At 39.8% G+C, this 27,475-nt stretch overlaps 1 protein-coding gene across 4 annotated transcripts in view; it reads right to left on the reverse strand.

Moving 5' to 3' along the window:
- malt1 (MALT1 paracaspase) overlaps nt 1-26,143 on the reverse strand; it is a 45,767-nt gene extending 19,624 nt beyond the window's left edge. Inside the window, exons 1-7 of one of the 4 annotated variants that reach the window (XM_016995256.2) lie at nt 25,750-26,143; nt 21,602-21,768; nt 17,801-17,922; nt 12,815-12,965; nt 5,737-5,769; nt 5,330-5,356; nt 3,792-3,830 (exon numbers count right to left, since the gene is read on the reverse strand). In XM_016995256.2, the coding sequence (XP_016850745.2) occupies nt 3,792-3,830; nt 5,330-5,356; nt 5,737-5,769; nt 12,815-12,965; nt 17,801-17,922; nt 21,602-21,768; nt 25,750-25,949 (739 nt within the window). In that variant the 5' untranslated portion in view covers nt 25,950-26,143. The remainder of the gene's footprint in view (nt 1-3,791; nt 3,831-5,329; nt 5,357-5,736; nt 5,770-12,814; nt 12,966-17,800; nt 17,923-21,601; nt 21,769-25,749) is intronic. The other 3 variants (XM_008115131.3, XM_008115132.3, XM_008115133.3) reach the window with 3 other exon arrangements.
- Between the last annotated feature and the right edge of the window lie 1,332 nt (nt 26,144-27,475).

The raw sequence follows: 27,475 nt of genomic DNA on the forward strand, positions 1-27,475 counted from the left end.
TTTACAGATGAAATACAATCTGTCAAGCATCATCACAATGAAAGTCATTTTAGAGAGACAGTTACAAATGATATTACACTCTCAGGTTTTCTACGACCACCTGTCTGTGGATTTAGTACAACAGAGAATCATTAATTCACACCTATTTACATTGACAATATAATGCCTTTTTGTTGACTCTATCCCAAGATAAAGCATCAATTGGTAAACCAACCTGAAAACTGCCATAAACAAAAGGCACTATGAGTAATGTTTCCAATCTGTCTTGTCAAGGAATAAATACTATGGATGGATTCTTGCTTGATTTATCAAGATCATAAACCCAAACGCCAAACTCTAAGCTCCACTTTTGATTAGAAAGGTCATACTTTCATAAATAAAGATTTGATAGATATAGGAGAATTCTGGATTCTGACACGATAAAAACAGATGTCAAAACCAGCTCATACATGTTTCTTTAAAAGGCTTCACCCAGAGTCAACCTTTTAGGTCTTTACTTAAGGTATTTTTATGCTTCGGAGCATTTTGTGTTGTTCTTTATGTGTCTTCAAGCTGACTCCAACTTATTGAGATGCTACTATAATGTCTTATGGACAAGATCTTTTCAGCAGAGGTTTGTTATTGCTTGCCTTTAAATTTGAGATAATATGACTTGCCAAAAGGCATCATGTGAGCTTCCATGGTTGAAAAGGAATGATAAGTATGGTCTCAAACCACTACACCACACTGCCTTGCATGATAAGCTTATAATTTAGAACAGTATTCAGAAGACGGTATATTTTAAAATTGCCACTAACGATGGCAAATGAAAGAAGCACCAAAATATACAACAAAGTATTATAATATATTTTTTTCGTATAATTTGGGACAGTTTTGTCAGTCCTGGGCCAAATCTCAACATGTAGCTTCTTCCTAACATTTTATTTCTCTGTTCTTAGTATCAATCCCCTACATTATCTATTTCTTACTACCTAGCATATCACCCTTCCTTGGTGGCAATCTACACATATCACAGGAAAATTGTGACTTTGTGGCACACTGCTGGTGAGATTGTGGGTGGTATGGGGGAACTGTATGTTTGCAAATGCATTTAATCATCTATATATATAAAAGGGTAATGAAATTTCGGCCTAGGACAAAACAACAAAACTACACATCCCAGAAACACTAAACTTGGCAGCACAACCCCTCATCCATGCCTCTACGTTCATACAACAAAAATCTCCAGCTACTCCAGAAAACGGCCAGGCTTTGAGACTGCAAGTCTATTCACTGCTATTCCACCTGGCCAACAAAGGATTCCCATAAGCCACAGCAACGCGTGGCCGGGCAAAGCTAGTATATATTATATTTTAATTGTATTTTAACCTAGCCCACACAGTGCTATTTAATTGTTTGTAGTTTTAGTATTCGCGTTGTTTTAAATGGTGACAAAACTGTGTGGTTGTTAGCCACCTTGAGTCCCACAGGAAGAAAGTCAGGGTATAAATAAAGTAAATAAATAAACAATAATAAAAATATTTGTACAACGTTCTGGATTCATAGCATCATAAAGTCTACACACTTTGCTGGTCTTCATGAAATAAAACAACAACATGAACTAGAATATATTACAGATTGTGTTCCTTATCTGAAATGCTTGAAACTAAAGTATTCTGGATTTTGGTGATTTATTTTTTAAAAAATGGGAATAAGCATGAAAATCCTTTGCATTTGCACACTGTATACAACAGCCTAAAGGTGATTTTATACAAAGCAGTTTGCACAATTTTGTGCACAAAACAAAGTTTGTATAATCCTTTTTTCAGTGTTAGGAGCGACTTGACAAACTTTCATTCAGCATTACGCCACCGAGGGCTCCTGTATAACACTGAGTCATCATAAAGCAGAGGTTTCATTTTCTCAGCCACTCAAGTAGATGATTTTGAATTATTTCACATTTGGAATTTTGGATAAGGGATACTCAACTTGTAGTTCTGCCCATCACCTTCCTCTCTATTTTAATACATACAAGCAGATAGGGATGAGATCACCTCCACCTTCTAGTCTGTCATGATGTAGTCAAGCAACATTTTTATCACATAATAGCTCACAATTTACTACTGTGCAATGTCATTCTCTAGTTTGCTCTTATGTTGTTCATTTCTGTTCAACCTCAGATGAAGGAGGCAGTATAAGTTAACACTCTTATGTCTTTTCTTGCAGATCATAAAAGTGACTGATGTGAGAATGACAGTGGTAACAACAAGGCTTGTGCACAATGGTTATGGGCCTGATATCCAAGGTCAATGATCAATTGGAGTGAATTAGCCCATGCTAAACTGTTAAATGTTTGTTAGCAGGTATTTTTTTAAGTTAAGACAATTCTAATATTTTACATGTTGAAGCAAATGGAGACAGTTACCTTCCACTGTAGAAATAAACCTCCTTAGCATAACTGAAGCAGCCTAGCAATAAGCGTACTATACTTCACACTGCATTGACCTTTCACGCAGCATGGAAACCCTGTCAGGCAAATGGCTTACATTTTGCTATGCTGTCAGAATGTACTGACCTTTTGTTGTTTTGGTCTATACTTTAATCCCTTTTATAAAGAATGTTCTTTGCCCAAAGAAAGGATCTGGTTCCAGTACAACCTTTCCCAGAATGGGTGCAAACAACCCCTACATAAGGCCAAAACTCATGCTGGGTAAATTTTTTCAAAAAGAGAATTAACCTTGTTTGTTAGAAACATTATGTAATTTAGACATTTTCCCATTAAAGGAAAGCAATAAATGCATTTGCATATTTAAGGCCAAGTTCAAGCTTTCACAAAACTTTAGGTTCTGCCAACCTACAGTAGCAGTTTGAAAGTATGCAATGCGAGTAGATCAGTAGGTACTGCCTTGGCAGAAAGGTAAATGGTGCCCCGTGCAGATATGCAAAAACATGCCAGCAACAGATTGGAGATATCTATGGATAACAGGCTCCTAGGCATGGAAAAATGGAACAAGAGCACCTCCCCATGGCCGGAAGTTGAGCGTTGCCTCCAAACGCCAAAGATGAAAAAGGGGGAAGACCTTTGCCTCAGTCTTGTATTGTATGTCGTTGTGTAAAAGGAATTGAATATTTGCCTTATATGTGTTTTGTAATCTTCTCCAAGTCCCTCCGGGGAGACAGAGCAGAATATATATAATGTGTATTATTATTATTATTATTAGCCGTTACTGCCATCTTCAAAGAATCATGCTAAGCGAATGAGACATAAATGTATTGTTTGGGGGAGCAAAAGTATTCTAAGATGATGATTAGTGCTTTGCACCCTTGGAGAAGATGCTACTGCTGTGCAGCAAGGTCTCACATACAGGTGCAAAATGGTGAAAAGGAAAAAAAAAAATCCAAAGAACGGGGGAACTATTATTCTTTCAGCATCACAAAAGCAATGGGCTTCAACAGAAATTTGGGTGAGGATGTTTTCCATAACATCAGCTAATAAGACATGCAATTCTGGCAGTAAAGGGTGATTGCTGAAGAAAAAAACCCATTGTATTGTACATGTTTTCCCCAGACATATTTCTAGCTTATTTATTTATTTATTTACAGCATTTTTACCCCGCCTTTCTCACCCAAGGGGAATCAAAACACATTCCATTCAAATAAAATAAAAAAGGAGCAATCCAAATAAAATCTTATTGTCATGAATGAAATACACAGTTAAGTTTTGAAAACCTATTGATTTCAAAACAACTTGGTTTTGCCCCCCTTTTTTCTATATTGTACCCATCTTTCCAGGGAAGCATCAGATCACTTACCATATTGCCTTTCAGTTGACTGTTCTTCTGTAAGATCTGCTTTAACAAAAGAAAGAATAAGTTTTGGAGTGTATATTCCCAGAGTAATTTACAAACACTGGAAACATTAAGATGTTCTTCAACTTAGCGCCTCCAACTTTTGTTTCTACTTTAAATGTCTTTGGATGCCTTCTTCACCCACAACATGGTTTTTACATACATTTGTTGTATGTAGGAGGACATTTCACTTTCCAATTACTAATACAATTTGAAATGAAGTAGGCTTTAATCCTGAGTGCATGCAATATACTGTCCTCCTACATCTACCTATTTTTCAGGATATAATTGTTATACAAATACTCTAAAATAGTGAGCCTCCTCACCCATTGTCTACATCCATTAAGTCAGTAGACAAGTGTGAAGCATCTACAAGGTAGAATTGATCAGATCTGCCATAGCTCTTCTGATCTTCACTTTCTGATTACACGCATCCAGCCGTTATGCCAAAAACTTCAGATCATATAAGGCATCAATGGATTAGCTCCACACTATTCTCTTTAATGAACACTAGTCATGAAAAGGCACATAACATTACTGTATCAAATTAGCAATAATATCATGGTATGTGTCCCATGTAGCTCTCATATATAGAACTGACCACTTCTTCAAAGATGGGAAACATGGTGTCTTAAAAAAAAAAAAAACAGAAGCCAATCTTTTTGCTCCCTGAAAGTGGCTTTTACTGTAACTGCACTCCTTGCAATTTCAAGGCAATGATAAAAACATGCTCCGGCAAGCAATACTTATTACTCGCACAATGATCCACAAAGCACAGCAATTTATCAGCTTTCTGCAATCTGGTATTCTCCTGATACACTGAACTATAATTCTCATCAGGCCCAGCTAACATATCTGAAGGGCACCAGGCTGTGGAAGCACGATTATACTTAATATCTCCGAACATTTTGGAAGCTACAGTAGCACTTGGCAAAAAAGCAAATATGTACTTCTGTAGCACAGAAGGATTGACATGACTTTTAAACAGCCATTTTGGGAACTAAAATGCTTGGCACAATCCTACATGGAATCATTATCTGATACCATGGAATTGCTGAACACCTGATGGTTTATATCACAGATGGCTTACATCATACACACCTATTCTACATTTAGTTATTCAGATCCACTTTATGATGCCATGAAAGCTAAAGGATAATGTCATACCATCTTTCCAAATTATCTTCTGGATAGGCTTGTGATCAAATGGCATTTTTGGCCTGACAATAAGTGGCACAGAAATGACAGAACATAAATCTAAATTCAGCTGCCTCAAGTGCTTTTGTTATTTCCACAATACCTAAGAAGTATAGGTCATTCTTAATGAAGACATGCAGATGGTATACAAAATTGCTTTTAAAAAAGCTGGCACACTTTGGACTGTTGGAGATACTGAGAACAATAAAAATGGAAGCAAATTGTTTCTGCAGCAGCAAAGACACTGTGTTCTCTTGTAGTGCCCAATATCCATAAAGCACAATTAGAAAACATGATATACTTACCAGGTTCTCCTAAACAGCTCAAGTCCTCTGAAACAGAATACAGAAGAATTACTACACATGCATTAGGTAAACATTAAAATGCTTTTATGTCTGTGAGCAGGATTTTGCTAGATCTAACAGCAGGAAGATACCGATTTAAGGTTGCATTTCATGCCTATCTCTTCAAAACAATATGCAGATAAAGAAGATATATATTTGTAGTGAATACAGTGATTCATTTTCTTTCATTAGTGGGTAATGAAGAAACAACACCATTAGCCATGATTGTGAGACTATATTATATCAGTATTTAATATAACATAGCCCAACATGCACAAAATTCTGTTTTAGCAACAGATCCCAGAATTGCCCAAGTTTTCAGCATGCGGGGTCCATGAATAAGCTTTACAACATGCATTTGATTTTACCTTCACTGCATTCTACTGCAACAGATTTTCCGCCTTGGATTTCAAGAAGAGGGAAAAAAAGAAAAAGTGCTGGGATAAAGGTTTTGGCTTTATTTATGACAAGTTATGAAAACAAATGGGAAATAAGACCACTATTCACATTTTATAAAGATTGAACAAGTTGCAAGGAAGCTATATAGCATACATCATTATGATGAGGCAACACAGTTAAAATGCTCATCAATGATTTAAGGACTTATTAGACAACCTATGCTTTGGCAATTCATTACCGACTAAGTCAACAGATTCAGTGTAGCACAATCAACTTAAAAGATGGCAGCAAATGATTAAATATCCTGATGCTATGTAATAGAATTGCCATGTTATCTTGAGATCTGGTGGTAGGACTGTTAAATGTGGCTTGCTAACTGATGTAATTGTAGTAGGTTTCACTCCTAAACTCCCTGCATAGGGAAAGCAAGAAAAGGGTTTGATTCTACAGTTTGCAAAGCTCATTATGTCTCAAAACAACATGCAGACTACACAACTTCCAAGTTTTTTCTTCCTCTCCTTATCCAGCATGTTACTGGATAAAGAAAATTAGAGATGGCATTTGTCATAGTAATATTATTGCAATATGGATTTTAGAATTTGTCTTAATGCTAAAACAGGCACCTCCGCTTTCTTAGGACTTTGAGTTAGCTTTCAATATACAGTAGCAAGCTAAGAAACCTGATAAGTGGTGTAGAGATTTAAATGTGTCATGTTCTTCATATGCACCTGATGTTTCTGGCAGCCTAGACTGTTTCAGAGGAACACAGAGGTTAAGCAATCCAGGCAAGGTCAGAAGTCTATCCAATGAAGAAGGTTCGTGCAATAAAATATTATTATTACAGTTATTAGAGTGGCTGTTATACTGGTGTTCACTGTCCAGCACTAAGAAACAAAACCTAAAAGATTTCAGGGCCCTTCCAGACAGGCCCTATATCCCAGGATCTGATCCCAGGTTTTCTGTTTATCCCAGATTATCTGGCAGTGCAGACTTATATAATCCAGTTTAAAACCTGGAATCAGATCCTGGGATATAGGGCTTGTCCAGAAAGACCCCCAGAGGCGCAGAAAACACACCACATCTTTTTACACTTTGTGTCAAAGCAACTTGTACATGTAGCACAAGTATGTGCCTTTATGCTCAGTGTCCACACAGGGTCCCTAGAAGTATATCAAAACTTCTTTAAATAGCACTAACTTACATCTCAATCATGTAATCAGTTCTAAGGCATACATTTGAACAAAGATTGAAGACTAGCAAAACAGAACACCTAAGGCTCTAGAAGGTTAAATTCTTCAATCTGAAAATCTAAGACATAAATTCTAATGATATGACACACTGTAAGCACATTATTAGCTCTCCTCTGCGAAGAACAATTTTTTGCCTTCTCAAAAACAAGATGTCAAGGAGAAGGGCTACCCTGAATATCAAAAGTCAATACATAAATCTATAAAACACAACACGCAATTTTAAAATTAGTTATGACATCCCTTGAAGTGTTTAAAGAGCAGCTATAATCTGATACCTTTAATAATAATTATACTGATAAAACAAAGACCTGCCTAGACTCCCAAGATACTGGAAAATATTCCAAAAGAAGGTGCCAACCTATCTAGACATTTTCCCCAGTTTGGTTGCAACCCCTGAGAAGGTCCTTTTTCTTTGAATTATGTAACATCCCACAAAGTAATGTTAATCATTATTAGGGTTGATAGCAATGTTAGTTCTCTGCAGAACCGTTAAAGTCTGTGGATGAACTCATACACCGGGACCTAATTTGTGTAATGCTGTAATCATTTCATTTGACAAATGCTCCAACATATTTTATTGGGATGTGCTTTGAAAGGTGCTCGGAAAGTGCACTTTCTAATATGTGCTTTACAGACCATTTTACACCAGCTTCAAGCCAGTAGCACTACTTCCTAAATTGCTTTCAGTCTCAATGCAAGATGTGAGTTCTTTTCTCTAAAACCTTAGGCAGCCTGGATTGATGAAGATGCTCATAGTGTTCTTGAAGGCTTTCATGGCCAGAATCGCTGGCTTGCTGTGAGTTTTCCGGGCTGTATGGCCATGTTCAAGAAGCATTCTCTCCTAACGTTTTGCCCGCATCTATGGCAGGCATCCTCAGAGGTTGTGAGGTCTGTTGGAAACTAGGCAAGTGAGGTTTATATATCTGTGGAATGTCCAGGGTGGAAGAAAGAACTCTTGTCTGTTTTGAGGCAAGTGTGAATGTTGCAGTTGGCCAGCTTGCTTAACACTGAATAGCCTTGCAGCTTCAAAGCCTGCCTGGGGGCATCCTTTGTTGGGAGGTGTTAGCTGTCCCGAATAGTTTCTTGTTTGGAATTCCCATCTTCTGAGTGTTCTTTATTTGCTGTCCTGATTTTAGAGTTTTTAAATAATGGTAGCCAGATTTTGTTCATTTTCATGGTTTCCTTTCTGTTGAAATTGTCCAAGATGCTCATAATTTATCACAGCATATTCATGTGCCCCATAACACATACAAGTTTTGATTGGTGAGAGTGTGATACAGGGACTTTTCTGTGGCTGTACTCAAACCACAAACCCCTCCCATTGGGAGATTAAGTTAGATTCTTAATTGCTCAATTTCTGAACAGCAGTCTCAGGTCTGAAATGCTGCCTATAAATATGCTATTTCTTTGCCAGAACCTCTGAAAGAGAGCTCAGCCCCAGAACAATGTTGTGCTCCACCTGCTAAGACCTGATATTAATTAGTATATGTTTATAAGCATGTTTAAACAATAATTTAAACCCCTTACATGGTTCTCATGCAAGTATAGACACAAGCAAGATTTTATGCATTTGTGAATCAGGCAAAGTAGACCGGACTGTTTAATTACACAATGAAAGCAGGCTCTCTGGATAGAAACCTGCCAGGCATTTTCAAGTCAGTTGCTGTGGTCAATCATATCATTGTGCATCAGTGAAAAGATTTAGACAATCCAGACACTCACGATATTTGCTACAGATCCTGTCAGAAACTTGGGATTAAAGGTTCATCAACATGAACTGCATGCCTTGGAGCCCTTTGGTCTCCTCACTGCCCCAGACGCTCTTTTTATGGATCACGTAAAACTACCAGACAAGGTTAAACTGGGTCCAGCGTTTGACACATGTAATGAATAGGACGACTTCACAGGAGACACTTAAATAGTATACCTCCTTTGCATTGTCTGCAGTGACTTCAATAAATACTGGGAATTAGAAATATATGCGAACTACTTTCTCCTACAATATCATCTGAATAGCCCGAGAGTCTTCCTTGAGTTCCTACAAATAATCTGACCATTCACTTTTTGTCATTCACTCCGATGTCAGTTACTGCACCTCTGTGATGTTTGCTTCTAAATCATTACACAAAACCCGCTTCCATGTGTAAATGTTGGTGCAAATGTAATGTTTCCCAATCTCTGAACCACTTTAACCTTTCCCCTTCTTCAACTACAATCAAGAAACCAAAATGTAAATCCAGAGTTACAAAGTGGCTTTAAAAACACTGTTAAAAGCAATCCACAGTTAGCATTAACCTTGGTGCATGACATTAAAGCTGTATTGTTACTAACTGCCATCAAATGGAAGTGGAAATTTCTGCCCTGGAGTGTGGTGGAGGCTCCTTCTTTGGAGGCTTTTAAGCAGAGGCTGGATGGCCATCTGTCAGGGGTGCTTTGAATGTGATTTTCCTGCTTCTTGGCCGGGGTTTGGACTGGATAGCCCACGAGGTCTCTTCCAACACTATGATTCTATGAAATCAACTTTGACTTAGGGCAATCCTGTGAATAAGAGACTTCCAAGTCACTCTGCCATCAACAGCCTTGCTGAGGTCTTGCAGACTCAGGGTCTTGGCGCTTTGACTTGAGTCTATCCACCTGCAATGAGGTCTTCCTTTTTTCCTACTGACTTCTATCTTGCCAGACACCATTGTCTTTTCTAGTGTGTGATGTTTTCTCATGATTTTGCCAAAGAGTGACAGTTCCAACTTACAACTTGTTCAACCAGAAACAGAAAAACAAAGATGTCAAAATCCAATTGCTAATCCAAATTTCAGTAGACCCATTGATTCAATTACTGAATGGTAAACCAACTGCCATGGAGACCACATAGATTTAGTGGATTTTCCATGGTTGGGATTAGCTCCTGGACTTACATCATAGCATCTAAACATCCCCTGACAAAGTGAAATGTGGTTCCCAATTTTTGGTGCTCTGGGTATTTTGGACTTCAACTCCTAGAAATCCTAGCAGCTATTAGTAATTGTAGGAACTGAAGTCCAAAATACCCGGAGGACTCAAGACTGGGAACCACTGTATTAAATTAAAAGTAACAACAAAAAACAACAAGGAGCAACATTGTTTTTAACAGAAGAACATATGAACATATAAATGGCAGACAGTATCAGTATGAACTCAGGAAATTTTGGCAAGACTATCAAGTTCACGTTTGAATAGCTGGATGGGGGAATACATTTTTTCTTAAAGAAAATTGCTGCTGTATAGCCATAGCAACTTAAAGCTAAAAGGCATGATTTCCACAACTTACAATGGAAATACAAACTATTTTCCTCCTTTTTTGTATAGATATAGTGGTGCAACCATAAAATGAAATATTTCTTCTACCCTGGAATTGTATGCTAATATCCTCACTGAAATTTTACAATCATTTCACTACCATAATTTATGGCCCTCGGATGAGATATATATCTATATATCTATATCTATATAGCTCCTTCATTTGGAGATTTCAAGATGGCTCATTGATTTTAGACTGTTGGGAATTCTATCAAAATGCAAACCACACTGGCTCAAGAGTTATAAAATTACTGCCTTTTGGTATTTGGAACACCAACAAATTAATTGCAGCATTTCCAGACGGCTATTAAATGAGAAGTGATGAGACAAAAATACCCTTGTGAAACTAGAAGCACAGAGTGGTGTCTGCAAAAAAGCAGAACTGAGGGCAGGAAAGTGCTTGCCATTAACTTATTTCAGTAAAACAAAAGGTCACAGAAAGATTTTCTAGTAAGCAATTCACAAAAGCATTATTTTCAGAGCAGTAAGTATAGAGTTATGATAACTGTTTAAATTTTGATGTGGAAATCAGGATTCAATTCTGCACTTAATGAGGAAGTTCGCTGTGTAGTTTGTGAGTATTTTCATTCTCTTTTCTCCCACAAAGGTTCTGAGGCAACACACTATTGACTCAGAAAGCTCACCGTTTTGTCCAAGGAAGTGTTGTAGATGCAAATAACAAATAAGAGCGTGTGGGCGGGCCAGAAAGGCTTCCTGGAATCGGTACTACTTTTTTTAGTAGTATCACAATTCCTCTGCACTTAATGTGCTATGTCTTCCTTCCCTAAATATCAATCATGCCATTGTGACTGCCACATGGAATTCACTTGCCAAGTTTCATGGGGACATACATGGAGACAGGATGAAGCCTACAAAAATTCCAACCTACTCCAGTATTTATTTAAAGGCTTTATATGTTTGTACAAAGTAACTGAATAATAATAATTAGTTCTTATTGTTATTATATTGTATTAGTTTGGTTTCAATGTGTTTTTATCTGGTTGAAGATGTTGTTTTTACATGTATTTTACTTTGCTTACTGTTTGTTTTTTGGACTTGGCCCTGTGCTAGCCACCCCGGGGAGATGGAGGCGGGTTGTTGTTGTTGTTGTTGTCAATAATAATAGTAATAATAATAATAATAATTTATTTATAACCTGAGGGGACTCAGGGTGGTTTCCAGAAAAAAAGGGCAAACATTCAATGCTAAAGTGAGTAACAAAACAAATCAAAACAACAAATAAATAACATCAACATAAACTTAAAAACTTAAATGACAAACAAAAATAGTTAGTTAAAATAGTTAGAATACACCTTGATAGCTACAAAGCCTCCAGAAGATAGGGAGAAAAAAGAGCCAGATCCAAAGATCTGTGAACTCAGGAACAGAGATGAGCATTGCAGTGACATTACAGAGTTCCAAACAGTGGTAACAACCCAATAGACCAGAGGCAGGAATCACTTGGTCCTCCAAATGTTGTTGGGGAGCAATCTACAGCTATGTTGTTTAAAGTATGACTCCTGAAGATCCCTTTTGCAACTCGGTGCAAAATGGGCAATCAATTTCTCAAAAAGAAAAAAGAAGGGGAAAAAGGGGAGGGGGAGATGAGCTCAAACCAAAACTTGAAGTGTTACTTCTGGTTACAATGGACATGATAGAGCAAGCTATTGGGAAGATATTTGGGCAAATATTGCCTCCTTCCTCCTCTTAGGCCCCTTAGTAAAGGTAAAGGTTTTTACTAGATGTTAAGTCTAGTCAAGTCCGACTCTGTGGGGTGGTGCTCATCTTCATGTAGAGCCGGTGTTGTTCATAGACATCTCCAAAGTCATGTGGCCAGCATGACTGCATGGAGCACCGTTACCTTCCCGCCAAAGAAGTATCTATTGATCTACTCACATTTGAATGTTTTTTAAACTGCTAGGTTAGCAGAAGCTGGGGCTAACAGCAGGAGCTCACCTCATCCCATGGATTTGAACTGTAGACCTTCTGGTCAGCAAGTTCAGCAGCTTAGATATTTAACCCACTGTGCCATTGTGGCCCCTCCTTAGGCCCCTTCTACACTGCTATATAAAATCCAGATTATCTGCTTTGAACCGGATGATATGGCAGTATAGACTCATATAAACCAGTTCAAAACAGATAACGTGGATTATCTGAATTGATAATCTGGATTATATAGCAGCGTAGAAGGGACCTTAGCTGCACACACTTGCTCTATGGTCACTACCATGACACTCACGCTTATAATAAGGAAAAAGTATATGAACAGCCAGCCATACACAGCAGGCTGCAACAACGACCCAAACACATCACCATCACAGCAAGTAGCATTAATTGTATTGTGTAACTTTTAAACTAAAAGTTTGTTACCCTGTCCCAAGTTGTGCTTGCTGATCATTTTCCACTCCTGGGGTAAAATAATTGCAAGTCATTCCATCACCGATGCAAAGTTTTTACAACTCACCATGACAAGCTCCACATCCTTCAGAAACATCCAGCCGTGCCCATTGGCTGAACCCATAGGAAAAGTCACTGTTGACTCGACATATGTAGAACCCAGCATCATCCACGCTCACTTGGTTGAATATCAGTTCTGGGGAATTCCCATGTGGAACCTGAGGTGTGTGAGATCAAAGCAAGACAGCTTAAAAGAAACTGCAAAAATTGAGGAACAGTGCACAGGAATACTTGGCACCCATAGAACTAAAGTTCAATCTACTTCAATCAGCATCTTTTTTAGCATCTTGTATTCCATTCCTCTTCCAAAAACTCAGGCTAAAAGGGGAAAAAAATCCCATCTTATCACGACAACCACCCAGTGAGGTGGCTGAATATGAGGAACACTGAGTTGCCCAAGGCTAGCTGGCATTTTTTCAGGTGGAGCAAAGACTGAAACCAAGATTTCTCCCGTGTAAATCCAACACTTAGTCTATAGCATTTCAATGATAATGAGGGAGGAGATGCAATTTCTAAAACACTCTTGATACTGAGCTGAATGTAGTTATGTAAAAACAGTAGGTGAAAAGACAGGACATGCACAGTAACAAGGAAAGCATGGAGGAAGTGGCAATAAACATCATTAGTCCTCATTGCCGTGCCATTTTATGCGTCAATGAAATGGACTCTTGCTCAGGCACACATTTGTTAGCCTTAGGCAAGTCATTATAACTTTCCCAAGAAATGGGAAAGCTCAGTTATGAATAACATTACAGCCATTTCTGCATTTTTACCACACAAATATTTACATCTGAATATTTTCCTGGTTCTTGCATTCATAAGCCAACGACCACATTTATGAGGCTACACTATCAAAATGCTTCATTCTAATGAATTATTTGGCAGATTAGCCAGTTTCTGTTGGATTTTAATAGTGTGACAGAAATAATCATTTAATAGGTTGCTGTGAGTTGTCCAGGCTGTATGGCCATGTTCCAGAAGCATTCTCTCCTGACGTTTCACCCACATTTATGGCAGGCAACTCCAGAGGTTGCAAATCAAATCGACAATTGGGCCGCACAGACAGATAGATACCTATATAAAAACTCCAACCATCACCCAGGTCAAAAAAACAAGCCACAAGAGTAAAGACAAAGACACACCCAGAGGAAAAGTGTTCTTACCATAAATCAAGGGAACCACTGACCACATAGGGAAGCAAATGAAGAAACACAACCCACAAACTATCTACAGACCCACTAAGGAAATTCAACAAATGCTACATTCAGCAAAGGACATGAGGGATCCTCTCACCTCTGCAGGAGTCTACCATATACCTAAACTCTAAAATCAGGAAACAAAGAACAACACTCAAAAAACAGGTGAATTCCTGACAAGAAACAATCAGGGCCAGCTAATCATCTTCCAACAAAGGATTCCCCCGAGCAGGAAGCAGCCAGGCTTTGAAGCTGCAAGGCTATTCGATGTTAACCAAGGTGGCCAACTGCAACATTCACACTTGCCTCCAACAGACAAGAGTTCTTTCTCCCACCCTGGACATTATTCCACAGATATATAAACCCCACTTGCCTAGCTTCCAACATTCACAATCTTTGAGGGTGCCTGCCATAGATATGGGCAAAACGTCAGGAGAGAATGCTTCTGGAACATGGCCTTACAGCCCAGAAAACTCACAGCAATCCAGTGATTCCGGTCATGAAAGCCTTCAACAACACAATCATTTATTACTCTTAAGCTGAAGGTATTTCAGAACATTATTTGATACTTCCAAGGATTTATAACAACCATGATTAATAAAGACATGAACACTTGACAGCTTATTATTACTCACTAATAACATTGTACCATTTTATTTGTTTGGAAACAGTGTTTTCTTTCAGTATTGTTCACTGACATTTCCCACATACTTTTCAGAAACCAGAAAAAAGGTTATTCAGCATATCACCTGAATGCCAGTATTGATTTTTACTCATTTTTCAATTGCCTTTATCAACTGATGTCGCCATCAAGATCTATAAAAAGGGCAATCATGTTATAGCACGATGTCCCCTGGAAGGAAGAAATGGCCAAGCAGCACTCGGAACAGAGTAGTGGCAATTTCGCCCTATGGCAATCAGACTTTTTCATTCATCCTCAATGCAATGTAATTGCTTTTTTATAGCCTTAACTCCAAATGGCATGTTATGATTTGTGGTACAGGGTCAGAGCACCTTGTGGTCACTCTTTGACAGAAATATGGGCTTGGAGTGACACATCCAATCATTTAATAAGCCAATACTCTTATGTTCAAACCACAATGGGGTTTTTTTTTCCTTGCAAGGGACTTGGAAGAACACATAGGACTGCAACCAAGAAATGGCTATAGGTTTCTGTCTGTGCAACATCGGTAATGTTATTTTTATATTTTATGTTCAAAGAGACAAAGTACCTATTTTGAACGGGCAATCCTGAATCCTCAGAAGCTATGTGAGCAAATGAAGGAAAAAACTGAGGTGTATTATCCGTACAAACAAACGTATACATTCATTTTGATAAAAAAAGATACAGAATGCCAAGACGTATGGAAATCGCATTCAAAGCACCCCTGACTGATGTCCATCCAACCTCTGTTTAAAAGCTTCTAAAGAAGGAGCCTCCACCACACTCTGAGGCAGAGAGTTCCACTGCTGAACAGCTCTCAGTTAGGAAGTTTTTCCTAATATTCAGATGGAAACTCCTTTCCTGTAGTTTGAAGCCATTGTTCCGTGTCCTAGTCTCCAGGGCAGCAGAAATCAAGCTTGTTCCCTCCTCCCTATGACTTCCTCTCACATATTTATACATGGCCTATGCCGTCACGCCCAGGCACCTTTTAACACTTTAGGATGTGCTTCTTCCTTTGCCCAGGTGAACTGCGGGGCCTTACTAAGAAGCTCTGGAAATCCCAGTAACCAAAGGCACTTCAAGTAGAACAATCCAACAAAATTTTATTTTCACAAAGTCCTTTGCAGACTTGGCACTTGTAATTAAAGTTGCAAACAAAAACAGTCCACTTATAAAACCTTGCAGATGTTCCTTGCTTGCTTTTCCCCTTTAGGTTGCTGGGCTAACTTCCACCAAAAGCAAAGAGGTCCAGAGATCTCCTTCACCCTAGCTCTGAGCTGCTATCAAAAGATCTATAACTATCTGAGCTCAAAGCTAGTTTTTGAGGCGAAGTTGGTAGGGCTTCCTCCAGTGGCAAAGAAATCCGAAGATGTTCTCTGCCCCAGTTCCAAAGCTATTAGAAAGAACAGGTCTTTCCCCTATCTATGCTTGGCACTGGTTTTAAAAGCAGGTCAATTGTTTGTACTTAAGATGGCCTTTTCAGAGTTGGCCTGGCTTGGCCACACAAGCACATCTATGATGTTTCTCCTTCAGTCTAGAAGGCAGAATAGGCTTCTCAAAATGGAGCCTTCCTTCCCCAGGAAAAGGGGCGGTCTCCAGAACAAAATGATACATTTCAAGCCTATAGCAGCAAGGCTTTGCAAACTGGCTATAAACTCTGCTAATATCCTAACTATCAGACTGCTGCAGAATCTGCAACAACCCTGGAGCAAATGCAAACAGGTGCTATACCTACAACTATAAAAAATGCAAACCAAACCTCTGGGGGACGGAACATGGCCCCTCTCAGCCTTCTCTTCTGCAGGCTAGACATGCCTAGCTCTTTAAGCCTCTCCTCATAGGGCTTGTTTTCCAGGCCCTTGATCATTTTAGTCATCTTCCTCTGGACACATTCCAGTGTGTCAACATCTCCCTTCAACTGCGGTGCCCAGAATTGGACACAGTGTGATTCCAGGTGTGGTCTGACCAAGGCAGAATAAAGGGTAGCATGACTTCCCTGGATATAGATGCTATACTCCTATTTATGCAAGCCAAAATCCCACTGGCTTTTTTAACTGCCGCATCACATTGGTGGCTCATGTTTAACTTGTTGTCCACAAGGACTCCAAGATCTTTTTCGCACGTACTGCTGTTGAGCCAGTTGTCCCCCATTCTGAATCTTTGCATTTCATTTTTATTGCCTAAGTGGAGTATCTTGCATTTGTCCCTGTTTAACTTCATTTTGTTAGTTTTGGCCCATCTCTCTAATCTGTTAAAGGACAACAATTAATATTTGTATTTTATTTGCATGCTACCAACATAAAACCCACTTCATTTCCATGAAGACTTTCAAGCTATCATCCAAAGGCATTACAGTAGAGTCTCACTTATCCAACATAAACGGGTCGGCAGAATGTTGGATAAGCAAATATGTTGGATAATACGGAGGGATTAAGGAAAAGCCTATTAAACATCAAATTAGGTTATGATTTTACAAATTAAGCACCAAAACATCATGTTATACAACAAATTTGACAGAAAAAGTAGTTCAATATGGAGTAATGCTATGTAGTAATTACTGTATTTATGAATTTAGCACCAAAATATCATGGTGTATTGAAAACATTGACTACAAAAATGCATTGGATAATCCAGAACATTGGATAAGCGAGTGTAGGATAAGTGAGACTCTACTGTACTTTTGTTCTGAGACTGGAACCTTTGACTTGTGATAAACCATTAATACTATAATAATATTTTTAAAACTGTTGGACTGGATGGCCCATGAGGTCTCTTTCAACTCTACTATTCTATGATTCTAGAGACACTGACTGAGGAACAACCAATCTAGCCACATTAAATTTCTAAAACTTAATGGTACAACTGTTACAATTTCTAAATCGCCATAAGTCTGAAGATTGGGAAATTATTTTAAAAGAAATCTAGCACTATCAAGAATGTTAACAATATTAAACCACGATCACAGAAATATCCATGGGTCTTGTGTTGTTCATTTTGAGCGTGAAATAGAAGACAAAGGATCTGTATCTTTAATACAACTGAGGATGGCCTCTATTTTGAAAGGCACCTTTCTGTTTCATACATTAATTATCAACATTCTCTGTGTACCGAGACCATCATATGTTTTATTTACCATTTTATCCCCTTTAAACCACTGATAATGAAGAAGTGGATAACCAGCTGCCCAGCAGCTCAGCTTCACCGTTTGGCCAGATACAGCTGTCAGAGATTCTGGTTCTAGAACTATCTTTATACCTATAAATAGAAGAAATAGAAGAAGAAGAAGACTTGATATAAGTTATTTTTAATGCACAAAACTGAGTCTTCTTGATACTTTTACCATTAATAAATATAACACATCAACTCATTTAAAAGTCTGATATTTGTTTCACTTACAAGCAACATTAAAATCAAAGGTATACAAACATTGAGAACAAAGTGCTAAATAGGCACAAAATATATACATGTTCAGTAATGATGCACATTTAAATCTATACTTTTAATCCAAAATTTTAAAAAACAAAATAATAAAGACAATAATTAGGAAGTCCAGCTGAACAAAAGCAATGTACTTCTGTGAAACCAATCACTATACACTGTAAATATTTCATGTGCCATTAAAATGTAATATAGAAAGTCTGTTTTCTCTACCTACTTCCTACACAGGAAGTTATTTTTAAAATGCCAACATGCATATTATAAAACTAAAGATGAAAAACACCTCATTTTAAGTCATTATGCTCCAGTACACCCTTGTTGAAATCAATTGCAAATTTACCCTATGTAAGGTGGTTTCAGGATTAATAAGAGGCAAATTAACCTTAAATGTCTGCATTTTGTGCCAAATCCAAACCCTTGCCTCCTGAATAAAAAATATAAGGAGCCCTCCTCAGGAGAAGAACACACTATATAACCTTTGGTTAATTTTACGAACTTTCCCAATCTGCAGGGTGCAAACAAAGCCCAATTAGTTGAAATAATTTAGAAACAGTATACTGCTAGTCAAATCTCACCCTAAACATTAAGTAACCAATAAAACTATATAAAGTGCTATTTTACTAAGAATACAGGCACAATATGAGAATCTCTAGGCCATGAATGTGTTTGTACAGCAGCACACAACATTCAAACATGGGTTTTCCTATATAACTTGAACATATGATTAGCCTCACCTTAGACTCCAGTTTTAAATTCCCTGTTCTTACATCTGAGATTTAATCACTGCCCATTTAGTTTGTAAAGACTGCTGCATTTGCATTGACAATGTTTACAGAAATTGGTTTCCTGCTGTACTTTGCATTTACAGAGTTTCACGACAATATCAATATAAACAACTAACATGAAGTAAGGGAAGATAAATAATTATATTTAAACATCTTAACGAATTATTTGAAACACAGTAGGAAAACAATTGTCTGTATTCTGGACTTTAAACCAACAGAGCAAAATTACCATAACGAAAACATTGACCCTCTGTGTTTATAATACATTAGCAGACAGCATTTCTCTGGGAATCACTGTTAGTTCTGTTTCTCATATACATGAATAGCTGCCAGTTTCAACAGAACTCCTATGCTACACAATACTCACGCATATCAAGAAACAAAAAACAGTAAAAAACAGTAATTCGTGTTCAATTTAATTCAGTCACAAACAAGGATGCGTCAGCCACATTCAGCTGGATGGCCTGGAGTTGATAACTAATTTAATTGTTTGTGTATAAACAGATGTGTTGATATTTACTGCCAGTCATTCTACATGAGATGGAGCCCCTGATAGTGCAATGAGTTAAATCCTTGTACTGGCAGGACTGCTGACTGACGGGTCGGTGGTTCAAGTCCGGGGAGAGCTGGTGAGCTCCCTCTGTCAGCTCCAGCTCCCCATGCAGGGGCATGAGAGTAGCCACCCACAAGGATGGTAAAACATCAAACATCAGGGCATCCCCTGGGCAAAGTCCTTGCAGATGGCCAATTCTCTCACACCAGAAGCAACTTACAGTTTCTCAAGTTGCTCCTGACATGAAAAAAAAGAATCCTACATGAGATGTCTGTCTTAAACCTGAAAGCCTAGGAGAGGAAATAGAAGAGTTCTTCCCTGCACCACATCCCCCAAAGATAGAGAAAAGGGTTTTCTCTTGAAACTTCCCATATTTTTCCAGATCTTAACACCATTATTTCTGTTCTATGAGATGTAATACCAAGCAGGCATGTTAAATAAGGAGACGGAAACCTAGCATTAATTTAAGCCTTACCCATCCTGTACAGCAGGCATGGGCAAACTTCAGCCCTCTGGGTGTTTTGGACTTCAACTCCCACAATTTCTAACAGCCTATCAGCTGTTAGAAATTGTACAAGTTGAAGTCCAAAACACCCAGAGGGCCGAATTTTGCCCATGTCTGCTGTACACTATAAGACACCTTCTATACCAGTTGTTTTCAACCTGCCGGTCCCTAGATGTTTTGGCCTTCAAATCCAGAAATCCTAACAGCTGGTAAACTGGCTGGGATTTATGGGAGTTGTAGACCAAAACACCTGCGGACCCAACAGGTTGAGAACCACTGATCAACACAGACCAAATGAGGTGGAGGTGAATGGACTCTCTGCCATCCACATGATACAATTCATCTAGTGCTTTAGTAAGTATCATCTCTGTGGTCACTGCTACAACAGTGAAAAGAGGGTGATGGTAAGCATGCCACATTGCCAAATGGGGTTCAGTGTCACTGGCCAGTGCGGATTCCCTCTCAGTACTGGGATGGCATGGTGCTTAGCCATGCAAACACCCTCTTGCCACCACAATGGCTTGGAGGCTGCCTGTGCAGACTCCCCTGGGGCTGATCTGGAGTACTCCACTCTGGATCAGCCACAGGGTAAATGGCCTGTGTAGACACATCCTAAGAAATGATTTGCTCAGTGCCTTAAATCAGGGAAACTGCTTTCTGCATAAGAGGTCTAACTTATCTCTTTGTGACTCATCACAATACCAGCTCTGCATTTGAAGAGATGATGTTCCACTCAGATAACGAGCATTCAAGCCTTTCCTAAGCGCTGAACCACCTCTGCAGCCACGTACTGCTTTTGAAAGCTCCCTCCCTTATATTTTAACTTCAATATATCCGTATACTCTCTTTCATTTGGTCTTTGAGAGACACTAGGTTACATACTGTGTGTGTATTCAAGGCAAGAAATATCCAGAGGTGTTTCTGCCAGTTTGTTGTTGGGTGCCTTCAAATAGTTTCCATATCATGGTGTCCCTAAGACAAACCTAGCATGGGATTTTCTTGGCAGGTTTTGTTCAAAGGGGGTTTGTCTTTGCCTTCTTCTGAGGCTGAAAGTATGTGATTCTGTTCAATGTTACCCAGAGAGCCTCCATGGACAAGTAGGGATTCAAACCCTGATCACCAGACCCATCTAGAGTATCTTTATAATAAATAATAATAATAATAATAATAATAATAATAATAATAATAATAATAATAACAACTTTATTATTGTATCCTGCCACCATCTCCCTGAAGAGACTCGGGGCAGCTTACAACAGGGACAAGCCCAGCATAACAACATAACTTCATAAAAACAATGGTTTAAAACAGTAGTTAACACAATACAGCAGTAAAATATACACATTAAATAAAATTCCTTAAAAACATCAAATGCACATATAACAAAAGGTGACTAGTGCAAGGGCTCTAAAAGGACTCAGGCTAGCAGCCATGAATGTATACAATCCCCCTGTAAAGTCATCCATGATGACAAATATCACCACACCCCGTGGCAGTGAATTCCAGGGGAAAGTCATTTATTTTTACCTGGCTGGAATTTCCCACAATCACTACAGTGCAGAAGGTCAGGTTGGGGAAATCTGGTGCAGGCCATCTTTAAAAGGATGTTTAACAAAGGCGCAAAGAGATGGACAATCTTGAAACAAAACTCACTTGGAGGATTGAGATACTGAAGTGCCTCCGTATGTTTCAGAGCCTGCAGCAATTCTGTCAGCTCCAGTACAGTGCAGCCCCTTTCGCCCATCAGCTGAAGGAGGCTCCTGCTGGGACTGCCTTCGGGCTCCAATACTTGGAGAGAGCATTGTTCCAGTTCCTGAGAGCTGCGAAAAATGGCAAAACATAAAACAAAACAAGTTGGAAAGTATGTTTACAAATGCATGAGAAATGTGGGAAACATATACTATTGTCTCATATGTTGTATCACTCAAACGGGTACTGCCATGGTGTGAGCCAATGAATCCTAGCAGTTGTTTTACAAGGCTTCAGACTTTTCTGCCAATGTGTGCTAGTGCCTCACCAAACTATAGTTTCCGTGATTCCATAGCACCAAACCACGGCAGTTAAAGTGTTATCAGGCTGGATTAATTCTACAGTGTAGATGCACCCCAAATAATCTTGAAGATCAAACATTGTCACCCCTGTGGTAAGAGTACAGAGATATCTTTTGCTATTTATCTAAAGTAAAAAGTAATAATTCAGCTTTGGAAAAGATCACCACCTTTGTATCTGCACAAGTTGGTGATGTGACTCATGCTAACAAAACAAGAGGAATCTCCCCTTAGTAATGCTATATCCCTGCATCTGTTAAAAGTGATAGGATGGCAAAAATGATCTTTCTTTGGGACAGGTAAAGGGTGCACCTACAAGGAAGAATTAATGCAGTTTGACACCACTTTTACTGCCATGGAACAATACTATGGAATCATGGGAGTTGTAATCTGGTGACGCACCAACACTCTTTGACAGAGAGGGCTCAAGACCTTGTATAACTATAATGATTTTATAGCATTGAACCAAGGTAGTTAAGGGGTGTCAAATGGAATTTATTTTTTATTTCATTTATATACTGCTTTTCTCAACCCCAAAGATGACTCAAAGCGGTTTATCAACATAGTAAATGGCAAAGATTCAAGGCAAAACATTTGAGGACCCACAGGTTGAGAATTATTGAGTATTTTATAATGTATGGTTTTAAATCTATTTGTTGTATTTTGTTAAATTATCTAATTGTTTTAATTGCTTATGTTTTTATCTTTTTGTATTGTATATTGGCATTGAATTTTGCCAGATTTTGAGCCGCCCTGAGGCGTGAGAAGGGCGGGATAGAAATGATGGAAATAAAAATAAAATAAATAAAATTACTAATATAAAAGAAAGCATTATAAGTATAAAAACAATACATATAACCATAAATAAGCTAATTAAAACTATATAAGTCCTCAGACAATTCTACAGAATAGATGAACCAAAGGCAGAGTACTGAGCTGTGCAAAGACACAAGGAGTATTTAGGATTCACAGGATCCTTTAGTAAATATTTATTTCAGCACCCAAGCCGAGAATTGCAGTAAGACCACAAATATACAGCGATAATGAAAAACCTCTACAATTCCCATTGACATGCCAGACCGGACCACAGGAACCCAACGTATGGTATCTTTATCTACAACACTTGTTATTCATGTGGCCCAAGACACCCTTAAATAGAGAATGTTTTAATTAACTTGAAAAGCAGGTGGTAACCGCACACTGAGTGCCAGACTTGTTTAGTGTGGCCATCTGTTGAAGCTGACACCAAAGCACAATGGCTACCCTTAGTTCAAGGAGGACTTCAAAGGGGCTAATAGCCTTTTTTCACCATTATGTATATAAGGCATATATGAAACATTAATGGATATTGTGTGTAGACCTAGCTCCCACTTCCAAGATATTTCATTATGAATGTATACTCAAATATAGGGATGAAAAAAACTTACTTCTGATTCCAAGCATTTCAGATAAGGGATACTCAACTTGTGCTAATAAATACCACTGTTTATTATGCATGTTTTGGGAAGAAATACCTCTTTTTGTCTCCTAACAAAAGGAAATATTTATTTGAGCAATGTATTTTAAAGAGTGTAGTTAGCTAGAACAAGATGTGGTGGTGACGACAATTAACTTAAGGGGCACAGGGCTTGATACCCTCCATTACACTACAGCATTATAGTATTTTACACCAATGTTTCTCTGACTGTGCTCCTCCAGATGGTTTGGACTTCAGCTCCCACAAGTCCTAACAGCTGGTAAACTGGCTGGCATTTCTGGGAGTTGAAGTCCAACATACTTGGAGGAGCATAGTCAGAGAAACACTGTTCTACATTAACTGCCTTGTAAAATCCAGAGGGATTCTAGGGTTTGTAGTTTAGCAAGACCCAAGAATTATTTGGCTGAGAGCGCTAATTACCTCTCCTTAAACTGCAATTTCCAGGATGCCATCCAATGTTGCCATGGTAGCTAAAGTGGAATCCCTGTGCTGTAACAACATAGTGTGCTGTCTGCACTTGGAAATGTTACTAAGTTTTTTGGCTTAGGTAAGGAACACTTAGGGCCCTTCCACACAGAATATCAAGGCAGATAATCAACAATATGGATTATCTGAGTCCATACTGCCATATGATCCAGTTCAATGTGGATTTTATACAGCTGTGTGGAAGGGGGCTGAGAAACACCCATACAGCCATCACCCTGCTGTACTAACACTCCCACAAAATGCTTTGTAGCAGCCAGCATAAAACACAACCATAATAAAACATTGACATAATTACTATGACACAACATACTCATATAGAATTAAAACTCATATAGAATTCAATGCTGATCCATTGGATGAAGTTCAACTACGAATGGAAAAGATTCCAGGGAAGACCTGGACATATGAGAGGCTCAGTCAGGGCTAGTGCAATGAAGCAAGATAGAGATGGAGATGGGTAAGATGCAAGCTGGTGGCTAGAGTGCAAACTGGGTTTTCTCAAACTCACGGCCTGTTGAGCAGCTATAAGAGGGTTAGACTAATCTAATGATGTATGGTAGGGCCAGGGAAGTGGGTAAAGTGCAAGCAGGGTCCTAGCCAGTGGTCAGGGTAGGATCTGGAGCTAATCATTTTCAAAGGCCTGTTGGAACCATCATGTTTTCAGGTCCCTGCAGAAGGAGGATAGTGACGGGGCTTGCCTTATCTCCTTGGGGAGGGTGTTCCAAAGGTGGGGGGCCACCATCAAGAAGGCCCTCTTCTTCGTCCCCATCAACCGCACTTGAAACGGCGGTGGGAGCAAGAGGACCACCTCCCCGGAGGATCTAAGAGTCCATGCTGGTCTGTACGGGGAGATGCAATCATGGAGATAGGCGGGGCCAGAACCATTTAGGGCTTTATAGGTCATTACCTGCACTCTGAATTGGGCCCGGCAAGTTATTGGCAACCAGAGGAGCTGTTTTAATAGGGGTGTTGTACATTCTCTATAACTAGCCTGGGTTAGGGGCCCCTGGTGGCACAGTGTGTTAAAGCGCTGAGCTGCTGAACTTGTGGACCAAAAGGTCCCAGGTTCAAATCCTGGGAGCGGAATGAGCGCCTGCTGTTAGCCCCAGCTCCTGCCAACCTAGCAGTTCGAAAACATGCAAATGTGAGTAGATCAGTAGGTACCGCTCCGGCGGGAAGGTAACGGCGCTCCATGCAGTCATGCTGGCCACATGACTTTGGAGGTGTCTTCAGACAACTCCAGCTCTTCGGCTTAGAAATGGAGATGAGCACCAAACCCCCAGAGTCGGTCACGACTGGACTTAAGGTCAGGGGAAAACCTTTACCTTTACCTTAGCCTGAGTTAAAAGCCTGGAATGAGAGATCTTAAGGAACTTTCACCTACTGAAGTGGTTCTCAACCTGTGGGTCCCCTGATGTTTTGGCCTTCAACTCCCAGAAATCCTAGCAACAGGTAAATTGGCTGGCATTTCTGGGAGTTGGAGGCCAAAATAACTGGGGACCCACAGGATGAGAACCACTGTCTGTTAGGAATTGAGGGAGTTGAAGTCCAAAACACCTGGAAGGAGGGCTGACCTATGCTTGGAGTAGGAAAGTTCTGACCTAGGAAAGTTCTTTAGTGGGGAAAGTTCCTTAGTTTCCTCAGTTCCTTCCAGCCAGCATCCTTCACCTGTTTGATGTGACAGTCCTAACACTCTGATTTGGGAAAGTTCTTCAGTGGGAAAGGTTCCTTAGTTGGAAAAGTCCCCAGGGATTCCTCTCCCTCCTCTGATCTTGAAGCAGGCGCCTCACCTGAGCCTGAGCCTGAGCCCGGCTTGGCTGCCGGCGACTTGGGCCAGCTCTCTCCAGCCTTTGCCCGGCGGCGCCCGGTCCAGCGAGTCGCTGAGCAAAGCCAGGAGGGGCTCGGGCAGGCGTTGCAGCGGCAGAGAGTTGGAGCAAAAGGAGGAGGAGGAGGAGGAGGAGGAGGCAGGTCCCGGCCCCGAACCGGCCATCCTTGGCGTCCTCCAGGTGCAGCAGAGCTACATCCAAAGCGGAGAGTTTGCATGGAAACCGAAAGCAAGGGAGGCTAAAGCAACTCCCCCGGCCGGGCGGGACTGGAGGCGGCGTCGCTTCGCTTCAGGAAGAGGCAAAAGAGGGAAAGTCCCTCCGAGCAGGAAGCCGAAGAGAAGGAAGCCTCGCCCTCCCATAGACCGACAGGAAGGAGCCGCCTTCACCTGCAGGGAAGTCCCGGGGTGCAGCTACACTGTAGAGTGAATGCAGTTCGGCACCACTTGAACGGACGTGGCTCAGTACTATGGAATCGTGGAGCTTGTTATTTGGTGAAGCACCAACAATTTCTGATCAAACTTGGCTTCAACTCAAGTGTGGGCAAACTTCGGCCCTCCAGGTGTTTTGGACTTCAACTCCCACAATTCCTAACAGCCGATAGCCTGTTAGGAATTGTGGGAGTTGAAGTCCAAAACACCTGGAGGGCCGAAGTTTGCCGAAGCCTGCTCCAACCTTAACATCTTATATTCAAATTTCTTATCATAGGCAGATGTCCCTTTAAGAAGTTGCATTTCAGACAAATTTTGTATTGCATTAACATCATGTAACATGAATTTTGTTCCAGGGCTATACATGTCAATTCCTAATTGGGTCTGTCATTAAAACGTGATAAAGTATATTAAATTAAATTGTATATTAAATTGTATATAAAGTATATTAAATTGCAGACATTTGTTTTTGCAGGACATACTGCAGCACGTTTTGGCTATAGTTTTTCAATGAATCTCCCATTGAGTCTCCACCAATTCAACCTAGTTTGTGGCAGTCACAAAAATGAAGTTTCTGGAGGGTAACAACTTCTTTCAAAGCAAGCACCTCATAATTAAACAGGAAATAACTCTTCCAAACCAGGAACAGAACATTTTTCAAATTTTGGGTAGTGTCCCATTATTCAGGCACAATGAGCTAAATCCTTGTTCTAACAGGACTGCTGACCTGAAGGTTGGGTTGCTGGTTCAAATGTGCGAGACAGGGTGAGCTCCTGTCTGTCAGCTCTATCTTGCGGAGACATGAGAGAAGCCTCCCAGCAGGATGGTAACACATCCAGGTGTCCCCTGGGTAACGTCTCTGTAGATGGCCAATTGTCTCACACCAGAAGCAACTTCAGGAGTAGGATCCTTCATTATATGGGGGAGGAAGTTGAAGGAGGAAAACCATTTCCCCAGTTTTTGCTCATTATTTCCCCTCCCATATCATAAAGGAGGGTTGTTTTCATGATGGAGACATGGGTGGAGGGAATAACAGGAAAACAGGTTTTACTCCTTCATCCCACTATCCACCACCCCCAATAATGAAGTATCCTTTTTTCTCTAGCGTCCCCAAGTGGTCTCTGCCCGGATCATGGAACAGTATCAAATTTTGTTAAATATGAGAGGCTGGCATTAGACACATATATGTAGGCAACAAGAGGCAGGTGTGGAATTCAGGGCTTCAGATGTCTCAGCCAAACACTTCCTTGGGTTTCAAAGCT

Source organism: Anolis carolinensis, chromosome 2, assembly GCF_035594765.1.
Source record: "Anolis carolinensis isolate JA03-04 chromosome 2, rAnoCar3.1.pri, whole genome shotgun sequence".
NCBI lineage: Eukaryota > Metazoa > Chordata > Lepidosauria > Squamata > Dactyloidae > Anolis > Anolis carolinensis.